Below are 12,656 nucleotides of genomic sequence, written 5' to 3'. Positions count from 1 at the left end.
TAAAGATAAGGGGAAGACGCCAGAAAGAAGCAGAGACCAATAGACACGAGGAGACGACAGAAAGAATTAAATGTATAGAGACACGGGAGATAGAGGGTGAATTGGACAAGGTTAGTGACGCACACACACACACGGAGGTGGTGGAGGATAATGGGGGTGATCTGGCGGACTGGGTAGAGACCCAGTGCGAGCAGCGGGATGGCCTCCTCCAGGAACGAGGGGAGCGAGTATGCCCCCTTGAGGCGAGTCACGACCAGGTGAGTTCGGTCGTGCTTTGCGAGTTCGAGGGGAGGAGTGTTGTGGACGGGTGCACGGAGAGCTTGGGGGGTATAGAGGCCCCAGAGACCCTTGTGGGGACACAAATCCCCAGTGTGGTTGTCCCTGTGTGTGTGGTGCAAGGTGTGAGTGCATCCCCGTGTGTGGAAGCGACCCCGTGTGAGTGGTGTGGTGGCGATGGTGCCGGAGTACGTGCTTCCCAGCACGCCGTGTGTGGATGAGGCACCGTGTGTGAGTGAGGCCGTGTGTGTGGATGAAACGGCCTGTGTGGATGAGGCACCGCGGGTGAGTGCCCCCACGTGTGTGGATGAAACGGCCAGTGTGGATGAGGCACCGCGGTTGAGTGCCCCCGCGTGTGTGAGTGAGGGACGGTGTGTGGATGAGGCACCACGTGTGAGTGGTATGGTTTATGCAAGGGAGACCGTGTGTGTGAGAGAGCGGTATGTGAGGGAGATGTCGGTTGGCATGCGGGAGCACGCAGCCACGTCTCCCGGTGTGAATGTAATGGAATGGAGTGTGAGCGTCGTAACACTCGCGAGTGCGTGTGTGGAATGGCGACGACGGCGACATGTGAGGAAAGAAAGCCGAGTAGCGGCTGTTGCTGTTTCGGGGACCGTGCAGGGTTCACCCAGCAGTGAGCACGAGGTCCGTGCTGTGCAACGCACGAGGCCACCACGTGCTCGCTTGCGAGAGTGAAGTCCCGGTCCGGAAACGCCAGCGGTGGATTTGCCGATCCCGCGGACGGACAAAGTTTAGGCAGGATTACGGATTTGGACCGGACGGGTTCTCCACGCGATCGTGTGTGTTCAGCTCCAACGGGCAAAGCACATATGTTCGCGTGGGGAACCCCTCGAGACGTGGGGCTTGTTTTTTTTTTTGCGCACGGTGACGTCATGGCTGCACGTGGGGTTGGAATCCGGCAGGAGGGGTATCCCTGCCGGATGGTACCGTCCAAGGAGGGACGAGGAACACGTGCAGCTGCATGACGTCACGGGCAGGTGCAAAGTGCGCGAGTTGCCGCGCTGGTGCTGCGCATGAAAAAAAAAAAAAAAAACAAGCCTCACTTTCGGGTGCACAGGATTCCTGGGCAAGGGGTGGAAGACCCCCTTACCTGGGCACAGGATGGAAACTAGTTAGGGGGAAGGGTTAGCTTAGTTAGACCGACTTCATGGGGCAGGGGTAAGTCCTCATGGAGTCCGTGGAATGGATAAGTTAGAGGGATTGTTAGTCAGATTTAGGTTGGGAAAGTTATTTTAGAGATTTGGAGACAGTGACAGACTTGTGAATGTGTAGTGGGGACGTAGTTTAGCTACGTAGTGTTAAAAGGAACGTGCTGTAGTTTGAGGGACGACGTGGGAGCACGAGTTAGGGGATGCAGATAGAAGGATGGCAGAGTTCAGTGGTGAGTGTGTTGAAGAGTTGTTGGTGAGTTATGAGGTGGAGGTGAGTACATGGTGGGTGAGTGAGGCCAGCGGGTCTGTGTGTATGGAGTGAATGGGGAATGCATGGTGCGATGAGTGATTGGGGGGAGGAGTGACTCCCGCCCAAGGGACCCCGGGGTCAGAGTAAAGTGAGTTAGCTGGGTTAGTCAAATTGAAAAATGGAGGTCGTTTTGCTGTTGGTGGGAATGTAGGCTCGAAACCCATTTGGAGGGGTGCAGGAGCCCTGTTGACGGGCTTGGGAGCGTGGCTGCGAAAGGTGAGTATCGCGGAGTGGGTACCCCGGGCACCAGGCTAGTCGGCCGTGGTAGGCCAAGGGCCCATGGGGGGCCGGGATAGCGTAGTGGGCACGGGTGCGCCTGCTTGGTGCGGGGGCCCGGGGCGCCATTGGCCGCGTGGGCAGTGTTGTGGGCACGGGTGACCCTCGGAAAGGGGCCTGGGAAGCCAGCCTGCCACGTGTGCGTTTCAGGGGAGGTGCCATGGGGGGCACTCCCCGGTGTTAGGGAGCTGGTAGGCTCGGAGGCAGTGTAGTGCCCGGGGGTGCCATAGCGGGAGATTGGGCAGAGGGTCGTGCCTGCCAAAGGGAGCCACGTGTCCCAGCCATGAGACCGTGTGAGGGCACGGAGAGAAAATTGGGGGGGTGAGGCCCGAAATTGAGAGGACACCAACACAGGCGACGGGAATCTGGGTTGTTAGAACCAATAGTTTAAGCGAGAGGCGCTTGTTGAAAGCCCCGGGGTAGTTTAACGGTTAAATGGTTAGAGTAGATTAGGAAGTGTACCCCTCCGCACCATCCATCCCCTCGCTCTCGTTGTGGGCCGCTGGACCCACTTTGGTTATAGATCGCTGAACTCTGGGGAGGCCATTCTGAGGCTTCGTTGGGCCTCGACACAGGACGTTAGCTCTCCCTTATTCCCCTCCGGGAAGGGAACGTAGGGGTTGGGAGTAGGCTAGGTGACAGGATAGGTTAGCCGAACAAGGACAGTAAAGGGGGTTAGGGGACGATTTATAGTGGGGAAGTAAAAATAAAAAAATAAGTGGGGGCTAAATTGGTTTTTCACAAATTAAGGGAGTGGGTATGTACAGTGACGGGCAAAGGCGATACGTGGGAGGGAGACAGGTAGGGAGGTCCGAGCCCGCCTTCCAAGTGGCCAGCACCACCGCACTCCCTCCACCAACCTCCACTGAACGGCAAAGGCTGGCCAACTTCATCGGCTGGCCGTGTTTTGCTTCAAGGCGGAGGCCGGCCAACTTCATCGGCAGCTGTTGTTTTGCTGCAAGCCCTGTGCCATCCGCTGGCCGTGTTTTGCTTCAAGGCCTGTGCCGGCCACTTCATCTGCTGGCTGTTTTTCTTCAAGGCCTGTGCCGGCCAGTTCATCTGCCGGCTGTGTTTGCCTGCAGCGGCCTTCTTCTGCGGGCTGTTTGCCTGCTGCCTTTGCCATGCCATGCCCACTGCCCACGTTCACCAGCCCCGTTCAATTTTGCTTTGCCCCCCTCCCTGTTCATTTCCATGCGCGCCGGGATCATCGTAAAAGCAACAGTTTGCAAACTGCAAGAACTGCCCTGTTGGCAGCTACAACACGGGCCTGCAGTGGCGGCCCGTGCACCGTGTTTGCGTCCAACCATTCATCCATCCATTTGTTGTGTTCATTGCGTGTGCCACTTGAGCTGGCACGGAGACTGCATTTGTGCAGCCCATGCACCGTTGTGGTTCAGTGCATTCAGTTTAAACCATTCATCCATCCATTCGTTGTGTTCATTGTGTGTGCCACTTGAGCTGGCACGGAGACTACGTTTGTGCAGCCCATGCACCGTTGTGGTTCACTGCGTTCAGTTCAAAAAGGAAGGCCTTGGACTGCGTGTGAGCAGCCGGCCACGTTCCCCGTCACCTGCATTGTTTGAGCCAGAGACTGCATGCGGGCAGCCTGGCTCCCTGCTAACTGCTTTCTTTTTGCAGAGTTCAGTGATCCTGGGCCATGGTTTAGTGTAAAATTTGTAAGTTAAGGTTAAGATGTACTGTAAATATGAGTGCGCCCCCGGCATGTCTGTCCTAGCGCCGGCAATTTTATTTAAGTCGTCCGTGTGAGTGAGTTTGTTTAGGTAGTTACTCAGCCCTTCGGTTATTTATTTTGGGGACACGAATACCATGAATGTCGCACTCAGGGATCCGTAGGTAAAATGTACTAGGGGAAAACTACACATGATGGCACACGAAAATTTGACGACTCGGGACGAGTCTGTAAAAAGGGGAGGGGGTGGTGTTGTGGTTGACCAAATTCGCAAACCACCATTCAGGTCCCTCAGGTGAGATATCTCGGTAAGTATATGTGTAGTTAGGCCCAAACCCGTTGTCTAGAGGGAATAAATGTCATTCATGAGGGCTGCGACTCTTCAGAATAGCCGTTTTTCTTTTACTATCTTTATTTTGGACCAACCGCCATTATTATCACCACCAACCACGTCTCAACAGCCATCACAACAACAACCACCAACCCCAACGCCGCTTCACCACAACCGCCACGACCTTTACAGTCACAACTCGCCACCATCGCATCACCGTCATCTCGCGCCACTCGTGGGCACCGATGCTGGACTCGTGTAGAGCGCGCACCGAGCAGCGTGTTCAAAAGCATCGCGGACTCTCCGCAGAAAAACGGATCAAAAACGACTCACGCCCACTTTTGTTCCGTCCAATCGGTGAGCGAGGGGCGATTTGGCCCCGCCTCCAGGGCGTTGGAGGGCGGTCGCTATATGCAAATTCATGGATCAAAAAGCATTCACGCCCACTTTTCCTCGGGCCAATGGGGAGCCAGCAAGAGAGGTGAAAGGTCGGAGGCAGAGGGTCAAAGATGAAGGAGCGAGGCCACGGGGGATATAAGGGGCCGCGTTCGTCAGTCGAGGCAGTTGAGTTCGCAGGAGGAAGAGTTCGGAGTTGGAAGTGGAGAAGAGAGCAGTTCGGAGTTGGAAGTGGAGAAGAGAGCAGTTCGGAGTTGGAAGTGGAGAAGAGAGCAGTTCGCAGCTAGCAGTTCGCAGTTAGCAGTTCGCAGCTGGGAGTTCGCGGAGTCGGAGTGAAGAGGACGGAGCTGTGGAGAGGCGAAGGCGGACGAGGGGGTGCTCGCGTCGGATTCGGGGAACTGCGGAGAGAAAGGCCGGCGGCGCGACCGAGGTCGTGGTGGAGACGCTCGTCGCGGGACCCGCGATTTTGTGAAATCCTCCTTTCCCCGAGCATCAGCAACCCCCTCCTGTTTCCCCCCCGCGCTGAGATAGTGCGACAAAAGGGGGCCCCCTTCCCACCCCCTACCAGACACTGTCCGCGAGGCCCGCGGAGTTGAGGCACCCCCGCCACTTCGCGTCTCATCATCAGACGGGCAGGCCCGACACGGTCTCGGCCCCAGGCCCGCCTACCCCCTCATCCTGGAGGGTGGTTCTCTTTTCTTTTGCTTTGGGAATGTGTTGTCGGCGCCGTCTGTGAAGTAAAATTGTATAAGTGTTGCCGAGTGCCCGGTAGTCGGATAGATCTGCATTGTCGCATTTGCTTTTTGTCTTCTTCTTTTACATGTGCTTTTGGTGGAATTGTATATGTGTGCTTTCCGTTCATCGCGAAATAAATGTGCTTATTATTGAACTGTTTTCCCGCTTCGCTTCGTCATTTCTTTCATTGAATCCCTATCTTGCTTCACGTAAAGGGTTGGTCGTGGGCAAAGACGCCCGATAATTAATCGAACCGTCGAGGCCGACGAATAACACCGCTCGGTTATCCCGATAGTACGGAACGGGTCGCTTAAGTGGCCCGTGTCCGAAGTCGACCTGCGGCGAGGTGCGATCGCCCGGTCTACCCTCCGTGTGGGTACTTAGGTAGGTCGAATTTGGCGAGCAACCCTATCCCACGCGGGGGCCGATTGGCTCGATCGCGGTGAGACCGAAAGGTCCACCCGTGACTGGTTCCCGGCGTTAGTCCGAGAGGGTCACGACTGGATTGTCCGTCCGGTGGGCGACGTGCCGCGATTCGAGTCACGTGGCCGTCAGCACGCCGGCGGGCGCGAATCCGCGACAATATGTTAGTCAGCTTGTATGTTTTTTTTTTTTTTGTTGTTTTTTTTTTTTTGTCTGTAATCACGTATAAAAAAAATTCTGCAGAGCACAGTTATCATTGGAAATTTTTGTAACTTCGCATATCAGAGGCCTATAGAGGTCCCTTTCAGCGCACAAAATTTTGAAGGTCAAGGTCATTTTGTCGCAAATCAGGGGAGTCGACGAAACCCTTATTTTTTGAGTAATTTTGATCGGATCGTCTTCAAACTTCATGGGATTATAGTTCATGGTCTGGCGCTCAACTGATTAATTTTTGGTGGCGATTGGCCTTGACCTTCATGGTTAGCGTCTGAGGACGAATATATTTGACCCCAAGGTCAAATTTTCAAGTTTTAAGAACCATATCGTGTTGGACCTCAAATTGAACACCTCGATGAGTGCTTTCTCGATATGTCAAGCTTGAGACATTATGATGTCATTTGGTGACGTTATGAGGCAAACGCATATTTTTCATGGTTACTCTAGAACGATTCTCATCGGAATCTCTTGTAGGCAGATATATCCTCAAGGAGTCGCTCCTGGTGGATAGCAGCTCTGTTCACCTCAGTGTGACCTTAAAGAAGTCACACGTGGTCACCTTTTGGCAAGATACGGGTCACCCTGAGGGTGACATTGGTTTATTTGTTTGTTTGTGAACAGTATTACGGAAAAACCCCTCGACGGATTTCGACGAAACTTGGTGGGGGGGTTAGGTATGGTCCAAGGATCATGCCGTTAGATTTTGGACTTTGTCCCACCCCCCCCCCCAAAAAAATTTTTGCATTTCTACGTTTTCAGTGATTTCCAACCCCCCCCCACTCCCCCCAAAAAAATTGTTCGAGAAAAAAATTTTGCAACTTTTTTTTTTCAACAAAATTTCGATTTTTTTTTTTTTTTTTTTTTTTTTTTTTTTGCATTTCTACATGTTGTAAGTGATTTCCAACCCCCCCCCCCCCAAAAAAAAATGTTGAAGAAAAGAACTATAACGCTGTCAGCACTGTTGACATATTTAATGAATAAGATGTAAGGTTCACTTGAGTGACCCAGCAGTGTTGGTGGCGGAGGTTTTGCACTCTCCCAAGTGCTCCCCCTCTAGTTTATTTATATTTTCATTTACAGATGCTTTCTTTGGGTTCTGTGATTTATGATTTTGGATTTTTTTTTAATCATTTTATTTTGTACCGGTGTATCGGCTTCGATGTCAGTCAGTATGTGAAATTTCAACTTCCTACGTCATCCGGAAGGTACCGAACTTTAATATCAGTGAGTAAGTGGTTAGAATGATATATACATATGCATATACATGAGATGACCATAAATTGTGATTTTAAAAAAAGTTTATTTTTATTGTGGGATGATTGCCATTGATCATTGACCATGCAGGGAGTACCTTGCCATATTCAAGAAAACTGTGGTTGCACATGAGGTGTTTCTGTGCCGGTTGGCTGAGCATCCAGTCCTCGGGATGGATTCCAATCTACAGGTGTTCCTGGAGTATGAACAGGAGGTATGTTTACCAGTTAATAGTCGGTACACAGTCTGACATGTTTCCGAACACAGGTTAAGTTTGTGATAATGTATCTTACTGTGCTTTGAATTTGTGCAAGTTTTAATTTGCAAATTGAGGAGAACTTCTGTCTTGTCTTGGATTGTCTTGGAGCACAGCATGGCACAGTTTGACTCTGAGATGCTGTCGATCACTCGGGGTTTTCTTGTTTGCACTAATTTCCCGTTGTTGTTCTGCACAACCTCCAAAAGCATTTGCCTTGGCACTGCCTCTTGCATTGCAGTTGGGTGTACGTGGAAAGAACGTGAAGGAGCGTTTGGGCGACTTCCTGCGAGGCTTCGTGAAAACTGCCGACGAACTCCTCATCGTAGGAGCGAAAGTATTGACTTGCACTTTGTATAACTTTCCGTAACACATCCTGGAAAATCAGTTTGCAGTGTGATCCAGCTCAGCAGATTTGTTTAGAAAACTTCAAATTCCAGTGGAAATATAAGATCTATGTATATTTCAAATCTGAAGCAATATCACAGTGGGCTATTTGCTTTTATTTTGGGGAGTGGCGGGGGGGGGGGTTGGGAATGCATAGTGTTAAGTGCACAATGTGGTTGGCAATGTATTGTGATGAAATTGACTCGGGGGGGGGGGGGGGGTCGATGAGGGGTTAAATACGAATGGGTTATCTCTTAATGTTCAAGTGTTTTGTAACCTCAGCAACGATTGTGATCAGATGTCTTGTCAACCTAACAACCCTCCTTTCCTCCCTTCCAGTACTTGATCATTCCCTATTGTCCTTCCCCACACATTCTGTTTAAAAATGTCTGCTGCACATTCCGCGTAGACATGGCCGTACCATGTGTGTGAACCCCGCTTACATTCATTTGAGATGGTGGAAACACTGAAGCGATTTATTTGCCGTGGGAGAGCGTGCGTGACGCTCATGAGGCAGGGAGGGAAGTGAAGGGCTTTGTTATATCAAGCAGCCACGCTCAAATGCAGCAGCAGTGAAGCAACGGAATTTGTATTAGCTGAGGGTCATGTGCTGCTGTCTGCCAAGCTGCTCCGGTTGTCAGTTGCTGTCTACTAAGCAAAGGGCTGGGAGGTGAATTTGAGTTGGAAGAAGTAAGGGTGAGCCAGCACACGGGCGGATAGTCTATGCCCCCCGCATACCACATGAATGCCGGGGAGCCTGACCTGGGTAACCACACTGTGCCCCCTGATGTCTCAACATAATGGGACAACCACAAACCAAACAAACTTCCACCTCATCCAACCTGTTATTTTGGCTGTCTTATGTCCCTGAAGGAGTGTGTGTGTGCGATTAGTTTAGTGTAATGAGTGTTTAGTTAAAGGTTTCGCCGTGGAAACCAATTCTGACCAATTCAGAACGTGTGCTGATCGGGTTTTTCTATTTCACCTTTCTTTATTTTCTTGCTGTGCACCCGTCATCCATTTTAAAACTTGTTACTATGAAGGTGTATTCGGTGTGGATTTTGAACTCCAGAACTGTCCTCCATTGTAACCAAATTCCCCTTAAAAACATACAGGCTGAAACTACCGTGCGGTTTTTTTTTTTTTTTCCCCCCCAACTGCACCATGGAGTCACCATGTCTGCAAAATGCCGAAGCTCTTCATTTTGGGAGTGCATCTCCAGTGGTCCCACGTTTGCCCATTAGGGAGACTGTCTGTTTCAGTTAATAAATTTTTATGGAAGGGTGTGAATGTAATTTAAGCAGAAGAGAGGAGGGAGGGGATAACATAGAAAAGGCAAAAGCAAATGAGGTCGGAAGGCAAGGGTATTTTATTTGTGTTCGAGATTTCGGCTCATGGAAGACTGATGTTGGCAGCGGGCAAAAAAGGCATTGGGCAGACACAACAAGCAAGGGAAAAATGACTAACAACAAGACGAGAGAAAATGAATGAAGGAATGGATGAATGAGAGCAGGGAGGAAACCGTAACATGCACGAAGAAGGGTGTTAAGGCGCTGTCACACCTTGACGATTTAGCCAGCAATGGCAACGTATAAACATGTATGTAAAACGTTGGCGTACGCTGAAATTTTGATGGTTTTTTTTTAAGTTTTGGTCGTATTCATAACGTGTTGGTCGTATGCATAACATATTAGTAATGGACACAGAACGTTTCGTTGTCTTATAGATAACTTATACCAACGAATGCTTAGCCTGTTGTCGGCGTTCACAACCTATGCCCAACGATAGTTTAACTTAGGCATAGCGCGCTGCACGTATCGCCGACGAACTCGTGGCGTAGCCTGTTAAAAACCTGCCGCACGCAGATTCAAATCGTAACCGCCTGAGAATTGGAAGTGTCAACCACGCAGTCACACCTGGACGATTTAGCCAGCGTATGCCGACCTATGAAAAATTTGTCTAAAACGTTGACACACGTCGAATACGGTATGGGTAAGTTGTGTATACGTTAAGAACACGCTGAAAAACGATGAAGTACGCTGTCATATTCCGTGGTACGTCGTGAAATTTCAAGCATGCTGAAAATTTTACGCCATACTCCCCGTATGGCTCACACGTTCCGCTACGCTGGGAATAAGTTGTAGGCACGATATGCTATCGTTGACACAAGTTCCTTGTAAGTTACTCATAAGTCGAAACACGTCGAGGTAATGTTTAGCATACCCGAAACTTATTTTCTCCGTCAAGGCACATTTTATTTTTTTTTCTCCTTGGCTCCGTGAAGGCACGTGACAAAATATCTGGTTGTTGTTGTTGTTTTTTTGTTGTTTTTTTTTTTAGTCTCACGAATTTTAAAATATATTCGGATATTTGCTTTTAAGTTTCGACGTCGACGTGACAATATCCTCAAACAGAAAATATTCACAGAGGAGGAACTAAGAATAAGACATGAGCAAACTGAAGAGGCAATCGGACGTGACTTAACGGCACGTGACGAAATATCGGAAGTTATTGGGTTTTTTTTTAAACGCTGCCAATACCCCATTATACGGTAGCTGTAAATTAGAAACTCGTTCAGTAAGTTCTGTGGTTGTCTGGAAGACGTCAATCAAATGTGTCAATATGCGTTGGAGGTACGTTACACATAGGTTCAAAGCACGTTACTCATAGGTTAGAAATAAGTTTTGGGTACGCCTAACATTACCTCGACGTGTTTCGACTTATGAGCAACTTACAAATAACGTGCCTCGACGTGTGTCAACGATCGTGTGACGTGCCTACAACACGTTACTCATAGGTTATAAATAAGTTTCGGGTACGCTAAACATTACCTCGACGTGTTTTGATTTATGAGTAACTTACAAGTAACGTGTTTCAACGATCGCGTAACGTGCCTACAACTTATGGCCAGTGTAGCGGAACGTGTGAGTCATAAGCTGGCATACGTCATAAAATTGCAAGCATGCTAAAATTTGAGGACAACCGCAAAATACAACGATGAAAGCCAGTGTACTACAACGTATGGCAGTGTTTTTCAGCGTGCTCTTAACGTATACAAAACTTACCCATAACTTATTCGACATGTGCCAGCGTTTTCGACAAATTTTTCATAAGTCTGCATACGCTGGCTAAATCGTCAAGGTGTGACAGCGCTTTGAGTGTAGGAAAGACTGAGTGGGGATGGAGAATGAAGGGAGATGATGTGCTGTCAATTCCAAGCCCTGGAAGGAAGAGTGAGATGGAAACCCCTCAGGAAGGCATTTCCACCAATTTGAGAAAAGTTGAGTGGTACCCTAAATCTGGATTTTTGGAAGTTTCATCGTGTGCCTTGAAGAGGAGTTGCGGATGGTTTGAAGTTTGTGAGATCAGAGGAAATAAGATTGGGGGAGAGGTAGAAAACAACCTGTCTGCAATGAGAGCAACAAGCCCTGTGCTTCTGTCTCTTGCCAAAAAATGAAGGAAGATGTTAAAAATGTTGAGCTTTTGATTCCACAGGATCCAGAAGAGATGGACATGAAGTCGGGGCATCAGCCCGGCAGGCAGAGTAGTGCTCCATTGAGCAATGGACAAAGGTCTTTGTAGATTGAGTAGTTCTGAGTTTTCAAGGAATGACTTTGAACAATGGATGTGCAGTCTGAGGTTTACTTTGGAGGTCAGGTTTCTCATGTGGTCAGCTGAGGAGAGCTCATGGCTGATGAGTCTTCTACGTTCAAGAGACTGAACCCCTTCCAGTGGTTAACCAAATAAATGGGTGGATTAATTTGTTTATTTATTTATATGCAGCCTGTGGCTGCTTGGCTGCATCATTTTCTGGGGGTGTGGCTATACTGCTGATGTGCTCGTTACCAATAAGCTGTTACTCGTTTTGCTGACCTCAGAAGGATGACAGGCCGAGTCAACCCACCCGGTGTTGATTCAACGGTTGTCAGGGGCTCAAACTCAAGACCCTAAGATCTTGAGCCAGCCACCTTAACCATTAAACAAATACCAGGCTTGATTAATTTTATGATCCTTCATTTAACTCGTTGCTGTTGGGGAAAAAAAAAAAAAATGAAGTCAAATAAAACTTTCTTTTCACCAATTGTATCTTACTCACAAGGGTGGGTGGGATGGGGTGCAAATATGCCACCATTCTTGGATACACAATATCCAAATGGATCTTTATTTCGCTCTGAAAAAGATAACTTTGTGCTTTTGACAACTGCCATTACTTCTTTTCTGATGTTTTGGGTTTGCACCTCCTGTCTTTTTGAATTCATATATGTAATCATGTCCTTGATTGAGAATCTACTTTTCAATGTTATTTGATTTGGCATTGAGCAAGATTGACTGTTGTGCAAAATGTCACACTTCATTGTTTTTGCTAAGGCCGAGGTTACATTTGCCACGGCGGCCGTGGGGTCTGCAAAATCTGCGGCCGCAGTATTTCCACGGTCACACAATGTGGCAGTCACATATGTTTTTATTTTTCGGGGAGCCGCACGGCGTATTTATAAATTGTGGAGACCGAAAATGTGGGGTTGCCGTACGGTCTTTGATTTGATGTCGCACGGTGACCTTAAGGCGTTCCTGCGGCGGCCATAGAATTTTCAAGGCAGACGCAAGGTGACCGCAGGGGGGCCCGAAGGCGAACGTGTGGCCAGACGGACGGTAACGAATGGGTTAAAAAAAAATTTTAAACCAGTTTTTTTTTTTTTTTTTCGGCTTGTCGAATTGCTACGGCGAACGTAGAAATGAAAAAAGTTATAACTCCGCGTTATAATTCCACGGCGACCTTACGACCTGTAAAAGATAGCCAAACGGCGTAGGGCCACCCTGAGGGCACCGCAGAAACTCTGCGGCTGCAGCACGTTTCTGTCAATTCAGGGGGCGTACGGCCCCGTATCCTCGCCGTAGAGCAAATGTGACTTAGGCCTAAACGTTATTCAGTCTGC

General features: G+C 49.1%; 1 protein-coding gene across 3 annotated transcripts in view; it reads left to right on the top strand.

Annotated features, from left to right (window-relative positions):
- The window catches only part of LOC147020637 (sorting nexin-6-like), a 39,719-nt gene that overhangs the window by 9,021 nt on the left and 18,042 nt on the right, over window positions 1–12,656 (top strand). For all 3 annotated transcript variants that reach the window (XM_085896177.1, XM_085896176.1, XM_085896178.1), the window contains 2 exons: window positions 7,170–7,293; window positions 7,577–7,672. In XM_085896177.1, coding sequence (XP_085752303.1) covers window positions 7,170–7,293; window positions 7,577–7,672 — 220 coding nt within the window. The remainder of the gene's footprint in view (window positions 1–7,169; window positions 7,294–7,576; window positions 7,673–12,656) is intronic.

The sequence above is a fragment of the Eptatretus burgeri genome, chromosome 9 (genome assembly GCF_056783735.1).
Source record: "Eptatretus burgeri isolate ZD-2024b chromosome 9, Ebu_testis_v1, whole genome shotgun sequence".
NCBI lineage: Eukaryota > Metazoa > Chordata > Myxini > Myxiniformes > Myxinidae > Eptatretus > Eptatretus burgeri.
The sequence above is the reverse complement of the archived record's forward strand: the minus strand, read 5'-3'. Positions and strand labels throughout refer to the sequence as shown.